At 36.2% G+C, this 27711-nt stretch overlaps 1 protein-coding gene across 1 annotated transcript in view; it reads right to left on the reverse strand.

Annotated features, from left to right (window-relative positions):
* Positions 1 to 6051: 6051 nt before the first annotated feature.
* Positions 6052 to 27711, reverse strand: part of st3gal5 (ST3 beta-galactoside alpha-2,3-sialyltransferase 5) — a 78764-nt gene continuing 57104 nt past the window's right edge. Inside the window, exons 4-8 of the mRNA XM_039751785.1 lie at positions 21100 to 21214; positions 20542 to 20882; positions 17346 to 17532; positions 10388 to 10546; positions 6052 to 7009 (exon numbers count right to left, since the gene is read on the reverse strand). Of these exons, the coding sequence (XP_039607719.1) occupies positions 6737 to 7009; positions 10388 to 10546; positions 17346 to 17532; positions 20542 to 20882; positions 21100 to 21214 (1075 nt within the window). The 3' untranslated portion in view covers positions 6052 to 6736. The remainder of the gene's footprint in view (positions 7010 to 10387; positions 10547 to 17345; positions 17533 to 20541; positions 20883 to 21099; positions 21215 to 27711) is intronic.

Consider the following 27711-nt stretch of genomic DNA (forward strand, 5'->3'; position numbering starts at 1 on the left):
ACCCAGCCGGCAGCTACACCTCCAAGACCTGTGGCCTGGATAATTTACTGAGAAAATCTAACTATCAAGCCGTACTTCTACACAATTAAACTTTTCCCCACAATCGACGGTATAAATGCAAGTACACAAAAGCAGGATGTAAAATTAAACGGATTAAATGTATTAAATGAAACAAGACATGCCACAAAACAGATATAAATATAAATATCCCTCCACCCCAGCAACACCAAGACAGCACCAAATATAAATACAAAAACCCTCCCTTGTCCCTGTAACATATAACACACAACACGAACAACAAAATGACTGATAAACAGAATGATTGTGAACTTGAGTCTGAATATAAAAAATGTCCTGAATACGGATGACTGAACTAGCGGCAATTGTGGTGTTTGATTTTCCCGGTGATTGGAGCAACCTCACCGTGATTCCTCGGCGTATGGTGGATGGTGAATCGACCCCGGGGTCTCAGCAGATGCAGGTTGAAAGACAGTCCGGAAAATGAAAAGCAAACTGGTGAAAGGCGCGATGTGAAGAAACAGCAAGCAAGTTGAAGTGGTTGAAACAAAATGGTCTTTTTTCCTTCTCCTCCCTTTTTCCTCTTAAATAGTCTGTGACGGCTGTGATTGATTAATTAAGAACAGGTGTTTTCCAGGTTTGCGGCTGTGGTCTCCTTCCATCATCCGTCCTCCTTTACGGGGACGGCATTAACTGATACACATACAAACAGCAAACGGGACAATGAAACGAGACTCACTCAGAACTGACATTTAAACACTAACTATGTGGCCCCGCTACACTGTTATTCCATGGAAGACCCAAAGAGTGTCTGATTTAAAAAGAACATACACTGTTATTCCATGGAAGACCCAAAGAGTGTCTGATTTAAAAAGAACATGTCGTAGAGCTGAGCGTAAATGGAGGAAAACTAAACTAACTATCCATTATGAGATAATAAAGGCTAAAATAACAGAATACAATAACACAGTCCGTCTTGAGAGGCGCTGCTATTTCTCTAATATTATAAATAACAATGCTAGTAATCCCAGAGTCTTATTTTCAACAATTGATCGTCTGTTAAACCCAGGTAACACAAAGGAATGCCCCCAGAGTACTTCCAGTGAAACCTGTGAGAACATTGCTGTATTTTTCACTCAAAAAATTAATGATATTAGAGATAACATAGTATATCTCCCCAACACTGCAGAACCTCCAAAGCCCCGGTACTCCGTTATAAACAAATTAAATGCTTTCACCAGGATAGATTTACCTGAATTACATAGTATAATCTCTCAACTGAGACCCTCCACCATCGTCCTTGACCCGATACCAACCAGGTTTTTCAAAGAAATATCAGGCGTGCTAATTGACAATATTCTGGACATAGTTAATTGTCATTAGATACGGGGTCTTTCCAGACTGTCTTAAGACTGCTGTAGTTAAACCCCTGCTCAAGAAAAATAATCTTGACCCCTCTTCCTTTGAAAATTTTAGACCCATTTCTAACCTGCCCTTCTTAAGTAAAATTCTAGAGAAGGCAGTCATTATGCAGTTAAATGACCACCTCAATAAACATGCTATTCTTGATACATTTCAGTCAGGCTTCAGAACAAATCACAGTACAGAAACTGCACTCGTTAAAGTAGTAAATGACTTGCAGGTAAATGCAGACAGAGGCCATTTATCTGTTCTCATCCTCTTAGATCTGAGTGCTGCATTTGACACCATTGATCACAATATTCTTAGAAATCGCCTTAGTCAATGGGTGGGCCTCTCTGGCAGTGTCTTAAATTGGTTTGAATCCTACCTGGCAGGAGAAAATTCTTTGTGAGTTGTGGTAATCACATCTCAAAGACACATGATATCCAATATGGTGTTCCACAAGGCTCTATCCTGGGTCCGCTGTTATTCTCAATCTACATGCTTCCGTTAGGTCAGATTATCTCAGGTTACAACGTGAGCTACCACAGCTATGCTGATGACACACAGCTGTACTTATCTATAGCACCTGATGACTCCGACTCTTTGATACACTAACACAATGTCTTACTGGTATTTCTGAATGGATGAATAGTAATTTTCTCAAACTAAATAAAGAGAAAACTGAAATTTTAGTAATTGGCAATAATGGATTCAGTGAGGTTATCAGAAATAAACTTGATGCACTAGGATTAAAAGTTAAGACGGAAGTAAAAAATTTAGGGGTAACCGTTGACTGTAATCTGAATTTTAAATCGCATATTCATCAGACCACTAGGACAGCATTTTTTCACTTAAGAAACATAGCTAAAGTTAGACCTCTTATATCATTGAAAGATGCTGAGAAATTAATTCACGCTTTTGTTTTCAGTAGACTAGATTACTGTAACGCACTCCTCTCAGGACTACCCAAAAAAGACATAAATCACTTGCAACGAGTGCAGAATGCAGCTGCTAGAATCCTAACTGGGAAAAGAAAATCCGAACACATTTCTCCAGTTTTGATGTCACTACACTGGTTGCCTGTGTCATTCAGGATTGACTTTAAAATACTGCTTATGGTTTATAAAGCCTTAAATAATCTCGCTCCATCTTATATATCGGAATGCCTGACACGTTATATTCCAAATCGTAACCTTAGATCCTCAAATGAGTGTCTCCTTAGAATTCCAAAAGCTAAACTTAAAAGAAGTGGTGAGGCGGCCTTCTGCTGTTATGCACCTAAAATCTGGAATAGCCTGCCAATAGGAATTCGCCAGGCTAATACAGTAGAGCACTTTAAAACACTGCTGAAAACACATTACTTTAACATGGCCTTTTTATAACTTCACTTTAACTTACTCTATATAAGTATATATATAAGATACTCTGTATGTTCAATTCATCATAATAACTATTCATAGTGGCTCTAAAATCCGTACTGACCCCAACTCTCTCTTCTGTTTCTTTTTCCGGTTTCTTTGTGGTGGCGGCCTGCGCCACCACCACCTACTCAAAGCATCATGATGCACCAACATTGATGGACTGAAAGCCAGAAGTCTACGTGACCATCATCATCAGGTCCTTCCATGAAAACCCTAAATACAAAGAGGACTGTTTGACTTATGTTAGGTAGATTGCCCAGAGGGGACTGGGCGGTCTCTTGGTCTGGAACCCCTACAGATTTTATTTTTTTCTCCAGCCTTTGGAGTTTTTTTTTGTTTTTTCTGTCCACCCTGGCCATCGGACCTTACTCTTATTCTATGTTAATTAATGCTGACTTATGTTTATTTTTTATTGTGTCTTCTATTTTTCTATTCATTTTGTAAAGCACTTTGAGCTACATTTTTTTTGTATGAATATGTGCTATATAAATAAATGTTGATTGATTGATTGATGGCAATGTTCACCTAGGAGAACTGCCCCTTACAATAACAGAGATACAAATCAGATCGTGACACATGCACCACAACTACCACTGATGTCGCAAAATGATACGCAAAGACAGCCTGGCAGCCAGCTTCCAGTGCATTCCTGTCCAATGTGCACCCACAGCATGCAGCAACAGACATTTTATGTTGATTTCTGTGTCACACCATTGATTTGTTTGCTTTACAGAAAGCAGTGTTTTTTGGAAACATTAATCAGCCCTCAAATAATTACAAAGCAACTGATGGCCAGTGTATATACACAGAAGAAAAACTGGTCATAAAACACCTTTAAAAATTATCTATTATTATTAAAAAATACAAATATTATGTACATATTTTCATTATATGTTAGTAAAACACAACACGAGATTTTCTTGATATAACACTACACTTTTGATATACAGTACACAACACTATTGCACTTTTAAAAGGTGATGAGAAACATTTTTGGAAATGCTGCACAGTGTTATGCTACCGCACTGAAAATATTCCCTGATTAACTTTACATTGTAGCCTTACCAATACATTTTTATCCTTGAGTAATGTACCAAATTTCAAAAATAAAAAACACATACAAATAAAAAACAACATATTTTTAATACAGTAATGGTGCTCAAAAACAAATCCACTTTTAAGACATTCCAGTACTAGACTTTGGAAAAACGTATAATACTGAATTTGTCACAAATATAATACTATTCAAGTGTTCTGGAGCAGAAGTGAACAGGAAAAAATGAAAATGTTTGAGTGAAAAAATGAACCTGAACACTAATTTACCAAAATGAACTGCATAGATATGAAACAAGACAATAAAATAATAAACTGCATAGAAAATTACTCATATTTCATTTTTACTAAGAGAGAAGAAATAGCTGGAGGGAAATAAATTTAGGGCAAAATATAGGAGGAAAATGATTTTGAAATATTAAAGGTTATACTGTATACCACTTGCATCAGTTGCACTGCTTATTTATTAAGTGGCTATGTCTAAAATCAGAAGTGTGAAGTATAGCTGGAATAAAAGATACACAGCTTATAGCAGAGGAGGTCATGATAACAGATATTTCACACAGGCTTAAAGGTAATTTAACGCAGAGCAGTTAAGACTGTTTTTGTTCTTTCATTTCAAAGGGTAATTCTAGGAAATTAACATCATGAAGCAATTATTTCTACTGTATTTAACACTAGAATTACCAGAGTCTACGAAAAAACTTGTAGATCCGTCCCACCTTAAAACGCTTCACACCTCTCCGTCACATCTTTTGTCTTCTAAATTTGTGGCTAAGCAGCAAACAGCAAGCAGCCTACTATCACACCCCTCACCGGCGCACAGTTTTCTCAGCTCAAGTCTGTTTACCTGTGTGTTGGTTGCTTAGAGTTGTACAGAGTGAGAAGTCAAGCAAACACCTTTTATAAATACTATATCGTTATTTGGAACACTTTCATTTCATGTGTGTTCCGTGTCTACATAGATCTACGTACACACATCGTTAAAAAATAAACGTTTTTCATGTTTTAGTCATAACTGACAAAATGTAGACATGAAGTGTATAATGTGTGAAGCCTGAAGCCCAAATATCAAAGAAACAGTTTCACAAAAAGTACAAATGTAATAGAACAAGTGAGCTTTTATTCAAAAATATAAGTACAGAAAAACAACCCGTGTTAGAGTGCGATATTGACACGCATTCACTAAGAGCGCTGTGATAATGCAACAGTATCAGCTCTTGACTGGTAGTCTGAACTTTACGGGTTCAATTCCAGATGAGTCCGTTTTAAAAAGTGGGCTACACGTATTCTTACTATTTTAAAATAAAAATATACATTTGATTCTAGTCTGCAACAGCTGGTGTAATTTATGATACTTGTAAAGGTTAGCTTTTTCTTTTTATTCTGTTATTCTCTCAGCTGCATTCACGGTCCCAACTCAACCACACCGAATCCCCCCCATATATCACCATTTTACACTGCTGTTTTCTCAGAGGCACTATAACAGAGGCAAAATCACATCATGATGACTGTTCTACATCGGATCAAGAATGCACATTTGCCATCGCTGTGCTTTGTATATGTACATGGGAAGCTCTGCACTCGTGACTTTGTGCTGTAGGAAGTAAGTAAATAAATAATAATATTCAGGAATGACTTTATCTATTCTAATGACGACTTTATATATTCAGGAATTACTTTATATAATGACTTTATGTATTCCGAAAATCATTGTAATTGCCTGTTTATCACCCCATAGGGCACTGTATAATAGATATATAAAAAAACAGCTAAGGGGATAGATAGGCACTATATGATAGGCAGACAGGGAAGCTGCTATAGAATAATAAAATTACTGTTATTACTATATAGATAGACAGGGAGTTAAGGCAGGCAGAACGGCGAAGGTTAAAAATAAAAAAAATAAAAACATTTTTTCCCCAGCGGGTAATCAAACTCGGGTCACTGAGGTATGGCAAGTCTGCTGCACATTACGTGACAAAATCTTACCAGTACGCCACTGAAGCTGTTGTGACATATTTAAACCTTCTATGAAAGTGTTTATTTGATCTTTGGCCTTCAGGCTTCACACATATAGTTTATGCCTACATTTTGTAACATTTATTACTAAAATATGAAAATGTTTCTGTTTTAACAATGTGTTTACACAGATTACTGTAGAAATGGAACACACATGAAATGAGTGTGTTCCAAATAATCTATTATTTCCAGTCTAAAACTCCACTTCTCTCTCAGATAATCAATCTAGGAATGAGCTAGGAGAAATTTGTGCACATTCTAAGTCGGTGGGGGGATGGAATAGCTGGCTGCTTGCAGTTTGTCTTTATCAGCACATTTAGATGAAGAAAAGAGGCTGGTGGAGAGGTAAAAACTATTTTAAGAAGCGAAGGTGGGACGGATCTACGAGTTTTTTTCGCAGGCTCTGGTAATTCTAGTGTTATAGAATTATAGAAGCTTGAAAAATATCTCACAATGTATACCTTATGTACCAGTAGGATAACACTACAGCATCAAGTCTGAAATCTACATCTAAATCTATTAAAAATCTGTAAAACATTCCTAGATATAGCTCAAAAAAGTGCATTCATTTCAATACAGAGACATTTCTAAAGAATGAACAGTAGCAGCATTGTCTATTGTTTCATATGAAGGCAATCTACTTCAGCAACATTGGGAATACTGTACAAACAAACAACACAACTTGTAAATTACTTTCAGCAATGCTATACATTTGCATAATTTATTAATTGTATGACATTGTTGAAAAATAAATATATAAAATACTGATATTGGACTATTTAAATTATCATAAAGGCTAAAAAAAAAGTTTCAGATGATTAAAGCTGCAAAGTCTTCATTTTGCAGAATGTACAGTGTATGCCACCAGTGAGGTCCTTAATCACACCAGCTTTCACCAAGGATGCCAGAAACTGTCTTTCATTGTCCACATTATGCATTGTCTGACTTTTCATAGCATCCATACGAGTATTTTCATAGTAGTGCAGGGGTGCTTCTGGTTGGCTGAGGTCATATCCAAAACCCGCCAAACTCACCTCATCACAAAGGTATGTAGCCATAATTGAAGCAATGGCTCCCAGTGTGGGCACATTCTGAGGAGAAATGAGAAACAATGTCATGCACTAATGTTTAAATAAGTGCCACAACTTAACCAGCTGATTACATTACTAACATAACAGGTCGTCTGCAATCTGACTAGTCTATAACAATAGTTTAAATTTAGTTTTCTTAAATTCTACTATAGGATTTCTTATGTGTTTCTCATCTTTCTGCATGACCCATCTAAACTTCTCATGGCCCCTAAACAGCACCTAACAACAACTTCATGTTTTAAGGTGACTGAGGAAAAAGTCCACATTAACTTCTACTTCTACAGATGCATAATGCACAGCTTACTGATATTTAAATGAGTGTGGACCATTAAATCATGAACTAACATCCAGTTATTTTCTAGAACCAGTTAACCAGCTGCCAGTAGACCAGTTAAACACCTGCAATACTCATTGTATATTGCTAATTCAACGTTGCTGACCATTCCAAAGCTCAAATGCTGGTCCTGTTTGTTTGCTGCTTGTTCCATCCATCCATTATCCAACCAGCTATATCCTAACTACAGGGTTATGGTGATCTGCTGGAGCCGATCCCAGCCAATTCAGGGCGCAAGGCAGAAAACAAAGCCCGGGCAGGGCACCAGCCCACATGCACACACACACCAAGCACACACTAGGGACAATTTAGAATCGCCAATGCACCTAACCCTTTGGACTGTGGGAGGAAACTTGCAGCTTGTTCTGTCTGGTAAATACCACTCAACTGTATGTATTATGGTCCTGACTGATGTTTACTGTACAGTGTTTCGTCAGCCTCTGCTGATGGTCTTTCTGAATCCAGGAACTCTTGTTGGAACATGGCTGCATTCACTTTAAGTCTGGATGGAAATTTCACTTTAGTAGTGTTCCAGTTAATTTGAACTAATGTTCTCACGTTAAAGCTTAAAAAAGCACTATGTGGTGGTACACATTAATGACAGGTTGTACTAGTCGTGTAAAACCACAGAACTATATAAGAAAGGGCAGAGTAGACTTTTTTTAAGAGAATGAATTCCTTTAATGAGGGTAGTGACATCCTTCACATCTTCTACAACTCTGTGATAACCAATACAATTTTCTATGCTGTGGTGGTAATATCATTCCAAGAGAGGCCAACTGAATCAAGAAACTAATTTAAAGGGCAGGATCAGTTATTATACACAATCTGGACAAACTTGGAGGTAGTAGCGAAGAAGAGAATGAAAACAAAAGTACCATTACAAACAATGCTGTACATTCTCTCTCTGACACACTGAATACTTTCAGCGAATGAATTATTCAGCAGAAGTGTGTCAAGAAATGCTACGGGGGCTCCTTTATACCAAAATAAAATAAATATTAACAAATATATTTATTTATATTTAAAACTTAGATTAAAGACAATAATTTAACGTAAGATCCACATAAAATCCTGCAGAGAGGCCACAAAAATCGGTTGTGTAATGTTAAACAGACTCTGGCTACTTGAGAAAGGGAGACAGAAAAGCAAATGTTAAATCAAAATGACTGGAGCATATAAAGATTTATGTCAATAATTACTACAAAATGGATGCTTCCTCCTACTAGCTAAACAACAACAAATTGTTTTCCTGCTTTGCAACCAACACTGACAGGATAAGATCTTGTCCAGGTGTCCGTAAACCAGATTAAGTGGGGTCAAAAGTGAACAGAGAGGTTTATGCTTTTTTTTTTTAAATAAGCATGTTTAGTTCACTCTCAGAAATAATAGTCTTTAAGAGTCACAAGACAACTCCAGAACTACAAAGAAAGAGTTAAATAATGTAGGGATCTTGCCCAAAAACAAATACAGAATCATAAACTCAGTGGTCATTTACTGCAATTCATTCTCACATTCACTGTCAGAGCACAGCCTCTCCTGGCGCATTGCCTACACTTGCACCTCTTACTGTCATTACTGACTGTGCACTGTTGCAGCTGAAGATACTCATGATCACTAAGTATGAAAGCATGCGGTATCAAATTATTTATCTGCAAAACTGTAAATAAATTATAATCCTAGTACACCAATGGAAAAGGAAATTTTGTTCTGAGGCAGGGTGTTTAAATTGATACTAATTAGAAAAAAGTGTTAAGACAGCATAAAACCTATGTGGGTGTACTATATATACATTTTTCCGAAGCTATAAAAAAAAAAATGGATGACCTTTAGTAAAGCATTTAAACAAGCAGTACTGTCCAGGTGGTTCGCAAAACAGACTAAGCAGATAGACATGTCAGAAGTGCCATGCTCTGAAGTTAATTCTGAAGATGCAAAGATAAATTATACAACTAATCTTGGTTTCAGAATGTGACTAATCCAGCAACAAGCAGTAAGTCAATTGCTTTAGAAATATAACTACACGTATAAAAACCGCAGACTAGCACATGTAAAAAACTCACGTATAAGAAGTGTGCATTCTACAGTATAAACCATATCAAGGACAGACAACTATTCCATGTAGGGAGGTTGCATAATGGCTTCCAAATCACTGTAGTTGATAAATACTCGAACATTTGCATACGCCAAGCACATTTTAGGCTGGCTTTGTTATCAAGGAAATTTGTTTTTTAGAGGATTCATTAGCTGAGGTATTACTGTAGACAAAAGGAAAGAAAACGGGAAAAAAAAAAACACAAATTGAAGAGTAACTGTAGTGTGCACCACATTATGTGCACTCCTTGAAAAAGTCAAAATGTGGCCATATGTCAGTATTTTCTACAGCAGGTGGCAAACAAACTGGACATATCTCAATTATTAAGGCCTATAGTCCTGGAAGGAAAGTATCAGCAAGTTTTTCAAAAGCAGCAGGTGTGTCATCACATGGCACAAAACTTAAAGATAGTAACATTTTAACATGTAGGGGAGCCTTTCCCTCATTTTTGGCAAGCATTTACTCAATTAAATTCCTGCATGTTTCTCCAGAGAGGCTGTCCAAGATGGGCTAGAGCATCTAACTAGCTGTGTGTATCTGTAATTGTGAACACTTTTCCTGTATGATTTTATCAGCACCCATTTTCTGCATGCTTTTCCCCTACACTTTGGTTGATGCACTGCCATTGCCAACACATCATATTGTGCTCTACGTGATTTGAAAACCAAAAGAAAACTTAAATATATTTAACAATATATGTGAAAATTATCACTTTCAGTGAAGTGCATTATTCAGTTATATTCACATGGCATTACCAAATTAAACTGAGGTCCATGAGGATGTTATTGCAGTAATGGCAGTAATTTCTATCGAAAAAGGATGCATTTGTATTACATTAGCTGTTCTTTTCATTACATGAACCATTATGACTAATTAAACATTTTCAAATCGTATAGGCAAAGCAAATACTGCCAAAAATTACCAGTAAGTAAAAAACATGCAATTTTACCTGGTCCTGACCCCACAGTTTCCAGCGAGGGGGTGGAAGCTGAAGAAGGTCCATAGCTGTTTGAATGACTATTTCAGGGTTTAAGATTCGAAACTGTGAGGGTTTGATGGGAATACTTCCTGCAACTTCTTGCCAAAAGAAAATCCAGTCAAATAAAGACTAAAAGATAAGAAAAATAAATTTTAAAAAACTTTTGACAATATTTAGCATTCACATAACTTTTAACACTATAGAACCATTTACAAATATTTCCACATAGGCACGTCAAGCTTGACATTAATGGTTTACCATTAAATGCCAGTAATTCTGCAATATTATTTGTATATATACTACTGGCATTATCCCAAACTGAAGAGCACACATTCAGAGTAATGAGTGCAAGGTATGATTCACAAATAGTTGGATGTAATTCTGCTATAGATCTTATACCTGAATTTAATACCTAACTTCAACAGACTTAAAGGCCACTTTAAGAGACACCTGCTATTAATACTTAATTTACAGAGTTATTATTGTCCCAAACAGAGAACTGTCAATCAGTGACAATGTCATAAGTATGGACCATCCTATTTAGGGATTACAGTAATTGTGTGTACCATTCAGAGGGGCTAAATATTTAAGTGGCTTTGTAAGAGGCACACCTAAGAACAGAGGCAACCCTGCTGGGGATTTCACACACAACAATGACACATATAACATGACAATAAACACTAGTTGTAAATGAATCGTTAATGCAAATGTTAGACAGATGATGACATGACATGTGCAGAGTAATCTGGAATGAGACAGGTCAACTAAACTTCATTAGCAGCAGTGAAGTTCGTCAGAAAGCATATTAAGGGAAACCATGTGATGCTTTGTGGCAGATGAAAGCCATTTGAGGTTGTACTGATGGCTCACTTGCTTTTTTGCCCTATTTTCATTATTTATTCTCCAAAATCTGTGGATGATAAATAGGGTATGAGGAACAAAATGTTATGAAATACCACCTCAATGCTCGTTTTGACTTCAGCTGTATAGTAATAAAAGTGACTTGAATATTTTTTTCTTTATTATGCCTCATTCTTTCAGGCACAGAATGTCAAGTCAGCAGCCAACACAGTATAAAGAAATGTGAGCTGACTGAGGTAACTAAAGTGAGCATTACTGACATTGAACAGGCTCTTTAAGACTCGTTGTGATAACAAAAGGAAAAAGTCAGAAATATAGTGGGCATTTTTCCACAGTCTTTAATGTAGCTAGAGTTTGCCTGTAGTTATAGATGTTTAATAGTTCTAGCACAAAACAGCTAGAAATCAAGGATCTCATGTTAAAGAGGGACTTTCAGGTTACCAGTGAATTGCTTAAAAATCTGTTATTACTACAATGGTAGAGCCAGTAGACTTTAGGGTAGAAAAAGCTGTCCTGAAATGAGTTGTTATGGATTGTTTTCAAGGAGGTCTCCTGTTTTACTAATGACCATACAAGCTAACAATGCAAAAATACAATTAGGCTCATAGTGGAATTACAAAAATTGATCTGAAAGATACCGCAATATTGTATAAAGTGTGGAATGATACAATGGCAAGATTAGTGTATGTAAAAGAAAAAAAAATAAACAACACACTATTCCAATTCAAATGTTAGTTTTTGCCTTCAAGCACATATTTTTATTTTTAAAATGCACATGTGAACTGTGTCATTCAATTTTACAGCCCTGCTGAATCCATAGTGCTAGGGCTGTAGTACTCGAATCTGGTCTTATGTTCAAGTAATTTCTTCTGTTGACTTGGATTTGTCTCAGTTTTGGCCCTAATCAAGACTATCTACTTGCCAAATTATATTTATTTGTATTTTTTCTAATTTGTTTGTTATGTCTCTGCACACAGGGCATATTCTAGTCTGGACTTCATTAAGTACAAGTTTGAACTCTTTGTTCACTTTTGTAAAAAATATTTTATCTGTTTAATCTTTTAAAGAATTACTATTCTCCTTTTCTTTGTAATAAAAGCACAGTTCTTAGCCAGTAAAAATGATCACATGCACAACACCATTTCTTTTGTTTTTTTAAATTATTACTTGAAGAAAATAACATTCCATACAATCAAATTGAACTTAACAAGACAGAATTCAACCCCCACCTGAGAGAAAAAAAGGAGAGTCATCAGCAATGGCAAAGCTTTAAAAGCAACAAAGAAGGGAGAAAATCTGACCCGACATAAATACTTATTCTAAATTTTTGTTGATTAGATCTTGCCATATTTTAAAAACGTTTTGAACAGATCCTCAAAGCGAGAAATAGATTGTTTCCAATTTCAAATAGCATATGACATCAGTTAAGCGTTGACATAAAAAAGGTGGATTGGGGCTCTTCCAGTTGAACAAAACAAGTCTACATGCTAGTAGTGTTGTATAAGCAACTACAGTCATTTGTCCTTCTTCAATTTAATCCCATGAGGGAGTACACCAAACACAGCTATTAATGGGTTGGGAGTGATTATGACACCAAGACTGTCTGGTAGGCATTCAAGGAGTTTTGTCCAAAATTATGTAAATCTGGTGCACTTCCAAAATATTTGGCTCAGTCAGTCCGGAGCTAGACTGCAAAGTTCACAGGTTGGATCTGTGATCAAAATGATACATTTTGGACAATTTTAAACAAAATAAATGTGATTTTAAGTTGAATGAATGAATTCTTTGCGCATATGGAGCTACAGTGTATTCTATGCATTGCTGCCTTTAAATTAATTTCTGAGATATTACACCACCATTTCATGAAGACAAGGAAATGACTTAGGCTTGTTCTGGACAAGAGCATTCACGAGAACTTTCTGGTTAGTACCTTGGTCTGATTTATTAAACTGTTAAGAATTTAACTGTACTGACTTCTACTTGTTAGAAGACTGTTCAATCTGCCCCTAAAGTACAAAGACTTGTAACAACAACTGCAGCTTCATTTGTTTCAAATAACTATTGCTACTGCAAGTAAAGCTTCCTTTGCTATGTGAAAAACCAGTTTGTTCTCAGGATGTGCATTATAAAAGTACTTCACTGGAATGATTTGAAAACTTTTTGCCTAAATATGAAGTATATTGTCAATTGCTTAAAAAAAGTAATGATGCATAGCCTCTATCACCTAGGCAGATTTCATACACTACAGATAGCACAGTTGCAAAGACTACATATATATATATATATATATATATATATATATATATATATATATATATATATATATATATATATATATATATATATATATATATATATATACTGCTCAAAAGAATTAAAGGAACACTTTTTAATCAGAGTATAGCATAAAGTCAATGAAACTTATGGGATATTAATCTGGTCAGTTAAGTAGCAGAGGGGTTGTTAATCAGTTTCAGCTGCTGTGGTGTTAATGAAATTAACAACAGATGCACTAGAGGGGCAACAATGAGATGACCCCCAAAACAGGAATGGTTTAACAGGTGGAGGCCACTGACATTTTTCCCTCCACATCTTTTCTGACTGTTTCTTCACTAGTTTTGCATTTGGCTACAGTCAGTGTCACTACTGGTAGCATGAGGCGATACCTGGACCCTACAGAGGTTGCACAGGTAGTCCAACTTCTCCAGGATGGCACATCAATACGTGTCATTGCCAGAAGGTTTGCTGTGTCTCCCTGCACAGTCTCAATGGCATGGAGGAGATTCTAGGAGACAAGCAGTTACTCTAGGAGCGCTGGAGAAGCCATAGAAGGTCCATAACCCATCAGCAGGACCAGTATCTGCTCCTTTGGGCAAGGAGGAACAGGATGAGCACTGCCAGAGCCCTACAAAATGACCTCCAGCAGGCCACTGGTGTGAATGTCTCTGACCAAACAACCAGAAAGACTTCATGAGGGTGACCCAAGGGCCCCATGTCCTCTAATGGGCCCTGAGCTCACTGCACAGCAGCATGCAGCTCGATTGGCATTCGCCATAGAATACCAGAATTGGCAGATGCACCACTGGTGCCCTGTGCTTTTTACAGATGAGAGCAGGTTCACCCTGAGCACGTGACAGAAGTGAAAGGGTCTGGAGAAGCCATGGAGAACATTATGCTGCCTGTAACATCATTCAGCATGAGCAGTTTGGTGGTGGGTTAATGATTGTCTGGGGAGGCATATCCATGGAGGGTCACACAGACCGCTACAGGCTTGACAAAGGCACCTTGGCTGCCATTAGGTATCAGGATGAAATCCTTGGACCCATTGTCCGACCCTATGCTGGTACAGTGGCTCCTGGTGCACGACAATTCCTGGCCTCATGTGGTGAGAGTATGCAGGCAGTCCCTGGAGGATGAAGGAATTGATACCATTGACTGGCCACCACACTTTCCTGACCTAAATCCAATAGAACACCTCTGGAACATTATGTTTTGGTCCATCCAATGCCACCAGGTTGCACCTCAGACTGTCTCATACTCAGTGATGCCCTGGTCCAGATCTGGGAGGAGATCCCCCACAACACCATCTGTTATCTCATTAGAAGCATGCACCGATGTCAGGCATGTATACAAGAACACAGGGGCCATACAAAGTGCTGCTGCATACAATTTTGAGTTGCTGCAATTAAATTTTGGCAAAATGGACTAGCCTGCCACATAATTTTTTCACTCTGATTTTTGGGGCGTCTTTGAATTCAGGGCTCTGTAGGTTGATCATTTTCATTTCCATCAAAGGATGTGGCATCCTTTCGTTCCTAACACATTACCCAGTCTATATCAGTATAGATATCCAGGAGGGTTTCTGTTTCCCATTGAGATCTGATGTGTTTTCAAAGTGTTCCTTTAATTTTTTTGAGCAGTTTATATATATATATATATATATATATATATATATATATATATATATATATATATATAATATAAATTTTCACATTTATATATATATATATATATATATATATATATATATATACATTTTCACATACACACATATACTTAATTAAATAAAATTGAATACAAAAGTGCTATGATATTCAAGTATTTAGACTAACATTTTCTGTAAACAGCTTACATGTGCTCTGTGGTAAAAGTATAGTGGTAAAAGTATAGTTATAAAGTATCATTAATAAAGCATATACACATATAGTCTTACTCAAAACTCTGATGTAGGTTTTTGGCAAGAAACATTATCAACAGTTTAATATCAACTTTTGTCAATTTCTTTATTGTGTATGACCTCTACACCACTCTCATGTTCTGACTAGCTCATTACACCAAAGATTTACTTAGCTTGCCTTTACCTCTGCACTGCTGCCAGCTAGTTATCTAACAAAAGCGTAAACATCATAATTTCTTCAGTTGTTCACATGTGAGTTAGCCATAACAATGCTTGGACAATGCTAAACTTAACGAGATTTTCTGTCAGCTGGTTCTAGTTGAATGTGCATTTGGAATGAAGTACAGATTTAAAGGGTCATTACTGTCACATATAGACTACAAAGGAATTGTTACATGCATGAGCCAATCAACATATACCACGTCACCGCTCTCCGGTACTATGATTAGTGAGTATACTACCAAACCTTCAAAATTCTGTCTTAGAGACTCATGTTCCCACAGTATTCATCTTAATAGTTTGTAGCAAGTCATAGATTTAGGAATAGGAAGTGGAACTAAAATACTTGAACTGTTAACAGCTTGATAGGACTGTTCTTACTATCTGCTAACTGGTGGAGGAAAGTAAAAAATGTGTCACCAACCTTGCTCTTTATTTTATGTTTTATTTTTCAACCTTCCTGAATAAAAGCAGTTTAGAAATAGTTCTGCTGGTGATGTTGTCAAGTGACAAAAATAATGTATTGTTATTAAGTGCATTGGAAACTGAAACATTTTCTTAGACAGTCAGTCAGTTGTTCATTATCCAACCCGCTATATCCTAACACAGGGTCACGGGGGTCTGCTGCATCTTGTAAAATATATACAGAGCAGAACACAAGGTGTTTTTTTGTTTTTTTTTCCCCAGGAGAATTATAGGCAATACTGGCTGCCTGCTCTGCCCACCACATTCCTTACATTTCCAAAGAATAAAAAGCAAACCTTGCAGCCATAGTATGTAAGTAACTCAAGTAAAACACCACAAGTACTGGATGAAATCCAGTTCATAAAAATGGATGGCTGGACGAATGAACCCATAGCTGGTGAATGCTGCCAATTGCAGTCTTTATTTTATTAGGAAGTAATCAATGTTTTCAAAAAGTATTTAATGCTAAAAATGAATAATTGCCCCAATATTGCTTTGAAAAAAAAAAAAATAGGCTGATAATAAGTCATCCTCATGACATTTCTGGATGGGCTATGTCCTCATATCTGAAATCAACTAATGTGACAAACGTATTCGAGAATTTTTTCAAGAATGTTTTTATATTGTTTGCTCTTGTTCAACATTCTCAACTGTCGTACTCTACTGAAGTGCACTGTATAAGAAGCATAGTTATCTCTGTTCAAAATATGAAATGAAAAATTATTTGTGATAAGTACAATAACATGGGGGATAAGGAAAGGATTAAAAAGATTATCATTTTTGGGTTGAGTATTCCTTTTAGACAGGAGCCAGGAATCACCTTGTCATGTGAGTTGTGGAAATCTGGAACAAACTACCAAGTTATGTAGTTAACAAAGAAAAACTGACAACTCTTAAAATGTATCTGGATAAGAAGATATTGGAACACTTACTTGGAACACTAGCTAACCACAGAAGTTTGTTGGATTGAATTTTCTTCTATTACTTGTCAAATTCCTATGTTCTGCTTTTTGACACCCTACCAAAGTCTTTCTCTTATGTCTTACTGAACACCAAATGCTTAATGCTGAAAAAAATGTCATCTGCAAGTGGAGGGATACTATAATTTGGCAAGAAGAACAGGTACAAAGCTGAAAACAATCTGCAAACAAAGACAACCTGATGAAAGTACCATGAAAAGATATTCTGCTTATAAAAAGTACTCACCAATTGTTCTTTTGTTACCATTGCTTTAAGCCAGTTAAAGTCAACTCTTTTGTAAATGACAGCAACAAACAATATATTAGGATCAAAATCATCCCATGTTTTGGGGGAACCTTCAGGATAACTCATTCTGATTGTAGTTCTGGTGCCAACATCTTTAGAAAAGTCTTTGACTGGAGCATTGTTCAGTCTGAAAATATTAAAGAGAAAATACTTTTCAGATTTTTTTATTTTTTATAAACACAATGCTACCTTTGCGGTGGGCTGGCACCCTGCCCGGGATTTGTTCCTGCCTTTCGCCCTGTGTTGGCAGGGATTTGCTCCAGCAGACCCCCGTGACCCTGTGTTAGGATATAGTGGGCTGGATAATGACTGACAATACTTAAACTTTAAATACATTGCTGTATTTCCAAAATAAGCTTTATCTATTCTTTGGCTATTTACTAGATGTTAAATTTTACATTTGTTTCTTTTCAGACTACTTCTGACATGCCAAAAGCTTTACCATACCTGCCATTTTCAGGGCCCCTTTATACACCCGTCCCCCCACCTGCAAAACCCCTATATTACATTATCTAAGTAGCCTAAGGCACAAGGTAGGAACAAACCTGACTGAGCTAGTCAATTGTGACACACCTGATGAAGGCTACATAGCCAAAAGATTGTGTTTAACATTCTTTTCAATGTTTCTTTTCAGCATGGAAATTAAACTGAACCCTTTTTCCCTTTTATACTGTTCACATATATACACTTACTCATACTCATTGCGATTATTACAACAGTCACATATTGGGAGTTTGGGAGAAACCCACAATCCAAAAGAGCTGCTATTCTCCTATACCAGATAGATTATGATTCCTTATCAATATAAAATTTTAACTGCACAATGCTGTTCTCTATAGCCCATATAGAAAGCGAAGCCAATATGCTTTCATCTTGACAGAAGAACACAGCTTTAGTTCACACTATTGCCTTGACATATTTACCATCGACTAGTTATAAATTAGCTCTTACCACTTTGGGAGTGGTTTCTGGCAAAAAATGTGTTAGAATTAGACACAATTTGCCTTTTCTTTTTATTTAATCATATTGTTAAAGAATTATGTTGTTTAATTAATTTTTAAAATATTCTGGTAATATTTATTTTATTATTTTAAGAAAGTAAATTTTTCCTCATTAAACAATAAACATAAATGTTTTTTTTTTTCTTTTCAATATTCCTTTCAAATTTGTATTTCCCAGTTAAATCTATTTGTATCAGTAAGGTTTGTAAGCTAGGCCCCAGATAAACATCTTGCTGTACTGCAGCCATGTTTGTGGCTCACCAAAACTGAACATGACATTTACTACTTGCAGAAAAGCTTTCTAGCAGCAGTTGGGAGCAGACAGTTAGCAGTGCCTTGATTATACTTGTAATAAGTTCACAGTCACCACTTAATTCATATGCTGTCATAAGACAGAACACTAAAACAAAGCAGTTCAAAGAATTTGAAAAAGGAGTATGCATAAGTGCAAGTGGGTCTTTATACTATGTCATGCTGTTACAAATCAGACAAAATTAATATTTTATTTGTACAATTAAAAACTTTAACCATGACAGCAACGTATATATATAATCTACACTGTAGTATATATTATCAATATGGTACATACTATACATTAGGGCTGTGGAATTAACTAAAAAATAAAGGTTTGAATATCTATATTAAAAAAAGTAAATATTCAAATATATTCAAATGTAGGCTTAAACATCTAGATGCTACATATACATATACATCTTTTGATGTTTTTCTTATTTATATTTTTGTTTTATTGCTTGTGGTATCTGCAATGCAGTAACTGTGACTAATGCACCGTTACTTAAAACATGTAGCATCCAAACTACTTGAAAACATAGCCCTTTACAAAAACAGGATTCTGTGGGAGTAAAAAGTGATGCAATCAAAGAAAGTAAGTAAGAAAATGCATCCAGGATGTAACATTCATGTGCATTTGAAGGATTGGAGCAGCTCACTGTTTACAGTTTCCATGTTTTACTCATGTTCATGGACTTCACCAAGGTGCTCTGGTTATGCTGGAAAAGTTCAAGGCTGATTTCTATCATGTGCTCAATACTCTCCCCAACACATGAACCGGTACCAGGAGAAGTCGACTAACTAAATGTAGATCAAGTTAACACAGAATTGTTGTGTGGATTAGTCACAATATTTTTTCAAATCATTATTCTTCTTAATTCGCAAATTCCTTTTGCACATAATGTATTTCTAAACCATTTCATTCTCACTTTAAAAGAGTACTTAAGATATCCTGCTGATTTAAAAGTATGACTTTTAAAGTAGGCTGGCTCAGTGGTAGTACTGCTGTTCTAAAGTAAGAGGAGCAAGGTTCGTGTCCTGAGTCCTCCCTGCATGGAGTTTGCATGATGTTCAGTGTGCCCCGGTTTCCTCACAAAGTCTAAACACATGCAGGTTAGGTGAATTGGTGTTGGTCGAACTGGCCCTAGTATTTGTGTTTGTGTGTTCATCCTGCAATAGACTGTAACCCTGTCTAGAGATTATTCCTGCCTTATGCTTGGTGGGACAGGCTCCCCCACAGCTCTGCTCAGGATTAAGCATGTTTAGGAAATGCTATGGTATTTTTAAAATAAAATGTGCTTTTTTCCTTGAAAATTTACATCTGTTACTATATTCTGAACGATTGTTTAGTTTGCATATAGCAACGTCCCACACATATCTGGACATACCATGGAATAAAAATTGCTATTACACCATCTGCAGAAAACTAAGAATGTGATTTAAGAAAGAAAGAAAGAATCTTAAAAATATACAGTAATGCAAACCCAATAGGAAAAATATATTTTATAATAAAGTCAATTTCACAGGAAATAATTCTCAACCTTGTTTATAACACTGAAAGAACATTTTATATATAAGAGAAAGAAAGGTAAAGACCTCTGTAGGTTAAATATCAATCACAGCATCTCTGGACAAGCTACCTTTGAAATACTGAAACACAACAAAACAATTTTTAATGCCCAATTGTAAATGCGTATAATAGCCTGATATATATCCCCCCCAAAAAATACTATATAATTACAATTAAATAAAATTTAACAATTCAATTTCTCAACATATTCTAATGTTAAACAAAATAACTGGTTATAAGAATGCTAGGAAGACTTTAAGCATAAAAGGCTTACCTGATTATCACATCAAATTGATCCAGCAGATGACCAAGCTCTAATCCACGTAGAATTCCACCACTTCCTACCACAACACAACGTTTACAGGGTTCCACTGTGACTTTATTTTTCGGTAAATCAGGAAAAAGACTTAAAATCTCTTCCAGTTTATGCTGAAGATTATTAAATCCAAAAGGTGGAAAGTACTGGAATATTGTGTCATTCAGAATTGTATCCTTTGTCAGAAAAGGAAGGATGTAAGGTTTGTATTTTCCAGAAAACAAGACTGACATGTTTTTTTTAACTGAAGATGGAATGCATTCCTGCTGCAAGACTTTAGATACAAACTTTTGGACAATCTGTAAAAAATATTATTAATAACTATAATTATAAAAAACAGGAAAAGAGGGTATGTAAATTGAGTACCACAGAAAAAGCTATTCTAATCTTTCTCTTAATTTGTTTCCCAAATTAATTCTTATATGAATACCCCACCCAAAAATAAGTAACCAGGGATTTTTTATGTATATTTTATATATAATACATATTTGAAGATTAAAAAGAAAGTCTTCCAACCTCAACATAGTTTGGATCAATGCTGTTCTGCTCCCATGGACTGGATTCATTGGGAGCCTTGTAAAGAATAAACCAACGCAGAGTGATGATAAAAACTGTGAAGACAACTCCAATCCTAAAAATAGAAACCAAATTAGTTTTTTGTATATAATTCTACTCTATTTTACACATTTTTGGTAACATATTTAAAAAATAGATTAAAAAAAAATAAATTCCTGGACTGCTGTAACAGACAAAAAAAAAATCAGATATCATAATTGCATGAGCATTTTTGAACAAATTTATGTTGGAATATTTATATAAGATTTTTTCATTTAGTCATAAATAAAATATTTTTATCCCCAGAGACATGACAAATGAACAAAGAAAACAAGAAAATTTCACTAAATTTAAAAACATTTACATAATTTAAAAACAAACCTTAGGTAACCACTTTTAACAAATGAAAATGGCTTTGTCTAGATATACTGTATGCACCATACTAGTGAAGAAACCTATACCACCAATATGATGTTACTTGCAATGTTTTGTGTCAAAAATCCATATGGTACTCAAGAGAAAAGAATTTCTGGAGCATTTTCTGGATTTTTACAGTGACAACCCTTCATTAAAGAATATTTTCTTACAATAAATACATAAATACTGTACATATACTGCACATATATATATATATAGCCCAATTTTGCTAATTTTTTAAAATTTGCCAAAAATGGGTTTCTGATAGATCTCTCCAGAAGAGATGTACAAGACTGAATTTATCTAGTACCTGTGCTAGTTGATGAAAGATTTTTGTTCAGAAGCAGTACAAGTGGTGTGCTCCAGTAGACAGACTCACATGCAGAGCCATTCTATTCCATTTTCCTGACTTTGCAAGCTGTGCAGCAATAAACAATGCATTTGGAAGGTGTAAGAGAAACACTTAAACAAATTATATTTCTTCTCTGTACTGTTACTGTGTCTTTTGAATGTTGAGAGCACTTTGATATAAATAGACAGATCATGTAGCATTTATTCTTTTACATAATATTACATTTTTTAATTAATAATTAGATTATGATAATCTGATGTGTTTTGTCATCCTTCATATATCATATTAGGTTCTTAATAAAAAGTACGCAGATAGCCAACATATCATACTTGGTTAAAAGCCAGAGAGTAAATAGGATTTAAAGACAGCTAGCGAAGGAGCCTGCCTAACGTGCAATGGCAAATCGTTCCAGAGTTTTGGGGCTGCAACTGAAAAAGCTCAATCACCTTGGAGTTTGCATCGTACCTTGGGAACACATAAAAGCATCTGGTCTGCTGACCCTAGAAAGTGAGACAGTACGTAAGGGTGCAGCAGTTCTGACAAATAAAGTGGGGCACAACCATTAAAAGATTTTAAAACAAATACAAGGATCTTAAAATGGATTCAAAAACAAATTGGAAGCCAGTGAAGGGAAGCCAAAATTGGGGTAACATGCTCATGCTTTCTTGTGCCAGTTAAAAATCGAGCAGCAGTGTTTTGCACCAGCTGTAGGTGAGCAATGGAGGCCTGGCTAATTCCAAAAAGAAGCGCATTGCAGTAATCTATACCAGGGGTCCCCAACCCCCGGTCCGTGGCCCACTACCAGGCCGCAGCCCGCGAGAGAACTGCCAGCAACGGCGACTCATTCAGACTTTTCAGAACACTTGGCGGCCGGGGCTTTGCAGTGGCGCAGAGAGAGGAGTGAGACCAAGGTGAGAGAGTATTACAACAAAGTATTTTTATGGTCCCAACAGTTTCCCCATATGACACAAATCTATAGAAATCTCGTTACTACAAAGTACATTCAGCAGATACTTTCATTACAACGAAGTGACCTTGAAATGCCTAAATGAATCATCCTCAGAGAAATTAGATCTGTGGTCGCAGGTCTGTTGTTCACATTTGCACAACAATCCCCAAACAGAAACATTGTAAAAAAAATTCTTTCTTCGAACTTTCCTTGTACTGTTTTTTTTTTGCTGTTCTTGTTTTCTGTGGTTTTCAGTGATACCTTTTGCTTATTGCTCATCAACATTTGAAAAACATCCATTGGAATTTAACTCATTGTCACCCTCCTATAGAAACGGCAGACACAAAAAAACGATAACAGTGTTAATGTTTGTGATGTGCAATCTGTTGGAATGACAAATGCAATACAAGAAGAAAAATCTCGGGTTGCAAACGTATGCAAACTGCTTAATCTATACTAATAAAAGGCAAAGCCCTCAATGACTGACTGACTGACTGATTGACTGACTCACTGACTCATCACTAATTCTCCAACTTCCCGTGTAGGTAGAAGGCTGAAATTTGGCAGGCTCATTCCTTACAGCTTACTTACAAAAGTTAGGCAGCTTTCATTTAGAAATTCTATGCGTAACGGTCATAATTGGAACCTACTTACGTACATATGTACGGCCATAGCCTGCAGCTCGGTCGCCGTTTGAGGCAGAGTTGCGTCCCTCATCGTCACGCCTCCCACGTAATTGAGTGCCTGCCCATATAAGGCCGTCCGTCAGCATTACACAATTGAGAAGGCAGCAAAAGAATATGAAGCGAGTGACGCATACAAGCATATTCGTAAGTGCGGCTACTGCAGAAACAAAGCACGGTGTAAACCTTAAGTTTAAATTAAGTTCATAGACACGCTGCCGCTGGCGTTTGTCATGCCTACGACGAATACGATATTCGCGAGATACAAGTTTAATGAGAAGACGCAGGGTATAAACGAGACTTTTGATCACGGCTCACGTGAACTGACTGTGAACGCAGTACGCACACAAAAAGCAAGACCTCCAAAGAGCGCTGAACAAAAAACGCATTACACAATTGAGAAGGCAGCAAAAGAATATGAAGCGTGTGACGCATACAAGCATATTCATAAGTGCAGGTACTGCGGAAACAAAGCACATGGTGGAAAAAGTCAATGTCCAGCTAAAGGAAGTGTAAAAAATGTGGTAAATTGAACCACTTCGCTAAAGTTTGCAGGACTGGGAAAGGTAAACCCGTGCATGCAGTGTGTGATGTCTCAGATAAAGAGGAAGACGAGCTGACAAACACAGAATATAACTTGAACACAACACATCCTCCAAATATGAACCTGATTGAAAGAAATAATGATAATCAAATCCTTGACTTGATGACAGCAACACTCATAACAGTCACAAAACAATTACACTGACAATCATGTTACATTATGTTTAAAATGTTTCCTTTCCTTTTTCATAACTTCTTTAACACACTACTTCTCCGCTGCGAAGTGCGGGTATTTTGCTACTAACTTAATAATAATAGAAATGTAATGAAAATTGGGTATAGAACTACCCTACAAATCCCCAACCCTCTTCCCCCCAACCCTCAGGTCCTTGGAAAAATTTGCTTCTAGTAAAGTGGTCCTTGCTGTCAAAATGTTTGCAGACCACTGATCTAGACGAGATGTTATAAAAGCATGTATCACTGTTTCAAGGTTGCGCTTTGACAAAACAGGCTTGATTTTTGACAGCCGCCTCAACTGGAAAAAGCAAGATTTTACCACTGATTTCACATGGCTATCAAGTTTTCAAGTGGAATCCATTTTCACACCTAAATTTGTGATCATGGATTTCTCAAATTGAGCCAAGGTCGATGCAGGGGGTCCCTCTGGTGCTATTGGGTCTAAATAGTATGACTTATGTCTTGTTCTAATTAAAATTTAGAAAATTTAATGCCATCCAACTCCTTATGTCAATAAGGCAATCAAGCAGGGGCTGGAAAGAACATTGACCAAGGCGCTTCAGAGGGAAATAAACCTGACAGTCATCTGCATAAAGATGAAAGGAAATACCATGTTTCTCTTCAGTTCTTATGCATTGATGTGTTTCTGTTTCATTTACCCTTTGGTTTTGTGTGTCTGATATGTTGGGTTTTATTTTTTTATTGTACAGCACTTTGGTCAGCCTTGATGTTGTTGTTAAAGTGCTTTATAAATAAATAAATATCACATTAGGTTAATAAAATACAAAATTATTGTATATTATAACTGCTAATGCCAAATATTTACAGTTTCTAAAACTGTGGAACAAACCCTATACTTCAGCTCCTAAATGGCCACTTTCCCCACAGTACAGTAATCTTTATAAAAACATGGCATCCACAAGATGTGGATATACTGTATATGTTTGTACTTGCCTATATGGCTGTGGATGTCTTCATGGTAATATTTGTGGGCTATATGCATGACCACATTAATGGAAAATAAAAATTCATAACACATCTTCATAGCATTGGTGTCTGTAAACAGCTTTTTATTGTTAAGCTAGTAACATGACAATGCAGTTGATATAAAATTTTTAAAATGTTATTATTGATTTGTAACTATTGCAGGCAGTATCCCTAAACTGGAGGTGATCCTCGTGAAACAGCTATACAGCACAGCACCTCAAAACATTTCTTTGCTCTTGAAGACGCAAGAGTTTCTTCCTTGCATTGTTATCAAATAGCCATAGCTGCTGTATCTCACTCTCCGTAGTGTCTTCTCTTCACACTGTTCACAGCTCTTGCCTCATTTATCCCAACCTGGTTTCAATTTATTTGAACACATAGTGTGTAAAAAGATTTGCATATAACTGAGTCATTGGATCACACTGTCTACTTGTTACAACAGCAAGGTATTAGGATAACATATTATATATATATATATATATATATATATATATATATATATATATATATATATATATATATATATATATATATATACACACACAAACAGGTGCATCTCAATAAATTAGAATATCATTGAAAAGTTAATTTATTTCAGTAATTCAATTAAATAAGTGAAACTCCTAAATTATATAGATTTATTACACAGAGTGATATATTTCAAGTGTTGATTTCTTTTCATTTTGTTATGGCTTATAGCTAATGAAAACCCAAAATTCAGTATCTCAGAAAATTACAATATTGTGAAAAGTTCAATATTGTAGACGCATGGTGTCCCACGCCACTCAGCTAATTAGCCAAAAACACCTGTAAAGGTGTCCTGGGCCTAAAATGTTTTCTCAGTCTGGTTCAGTAGGCCACACAATCACGGGAAGACTGCTGACTTGACAGTTTTCCAGAAGACAGTCATTGGAGAGTAAGCCACAAAAGGTAATTGCTAAATAAGCTGTCTGTTCACAGATTGCTATATCCGAGTATATTAATGGAAAGTTGAGTGGAAGGAAAAAATCTGGTAGAAAAGGTGCAATAGGGATAACCACAGCCTTTAGAGGATTATGAAGCACAGCCCATTCAAGAATTTAGGGAGATTCACAAGGAATGGACTGCGGTTGAGTCAGTGCTTTAAGAGCCACCACACACAGACGTATCCGGGACACTCCTGAACCAGAGACAACGCCAGAAGTGTCTTACCTGGGCTAAGGAGAAAATGGACTGACTCTGCTCAGTGTCCTCTTTTCAGATGAAAGTAAATTTTGCATTTCATTTGGAAATCAAGGTCCCAGAGCCTGGAGGAAGAGTGAAGAGGTACTAATTCAAGTTGCTTGAGGTCCATTGTGAAGTTTCCACAGTCAGTAATGATTTGGGGAGCCATGTCATCTGCCTTATGTTGGTCCACTTTGTTTTATCAAGTCCAAAGTCACCACAGCCATCTATCAGGAAATTTTATTGCACTTCATGCTTCCCTCCGGTGACAAGCTTAATGGAGATGCTGATTTCATTTTCCAGCAGGACTTGGCACCTGCCCACACTGCCAAAACTACTGATACCTGGTTTAATGACCATGGTATCACTGTGCTTGATTGGCCAGCAAACTCGATGACCTAAACCCCACAGAGAATCTATGGGGTATTGTCAAGAGGAAGATAAAAGACACCAGACCCAACAATGCAGATGATCTGAAGGCCACTATCAAAGCATCCTGGGCTTCCATAACATCTAAGCAGTGCCACAGGCTGATCACCTCCATGTCATGCCACATTGATGCAGTAATTCATGCAAAGGAGCCCTGACCAAGTACTGAGTGCGTACATGGACATACTTTTCTGTAGACCAACATTTCTGCATTAAAAATATTTTTTATTGGTCTTATGTAATATTTGAATTTCTGAGATACTGAATTTTGAGTTTTCATTAGCTATAAGCCATAATCAGCAAAATGAAAAGAAACACTTGAAATATATCACTCTGTGTGTAATAAGTCTATATAATATGAGTTTCACCTTTTGAATTGAATTACTGAAATAAATTAACTTTTCAATGATATTCTGATTTATTGAGTTGCACCTGTCAGCAAATTGGAGAATAGCCCAAACACAAAACAAACCAAAGATGGAAAAAAACTCAGTTTGTAAAGAGATTTGTTTTAGGAATGTTGTCAAAGAATACAAAATGTTTTGGATGGCACTAGAAAAATACAGATAAACTGCATCATGTATGTAAAAAACTCTGTAAGAGTGCTATAACAAGAGTTGTGTAACATCTCATACTGTATAAGATGGCACACTCTGTCCTACATATATCCTCAATGGTTGCTTAAATTCATATGTTTCTTAATAAGCCAATGTAGTTTGTTTACTTTAGAATTCATGAGTTCTTTTTCCTTTTCAACATTTTAAATTTTTGTA

This window comes from Polypterus senegalus, chromosome 4, assembly GCF_016835505.1.
Source record: "Polypterus senegalus isolate Bchr_013 chromosome 4, ASM1683550v1, whole genome shotgun sequence".
Taxonomy (NCBI): domain Eukaryota; kingdom Metazoa; phylum Chordata; class Cladistia; order Polypteriformes; family Polypteridae; genus Polypterus; species Polypterus senegalus.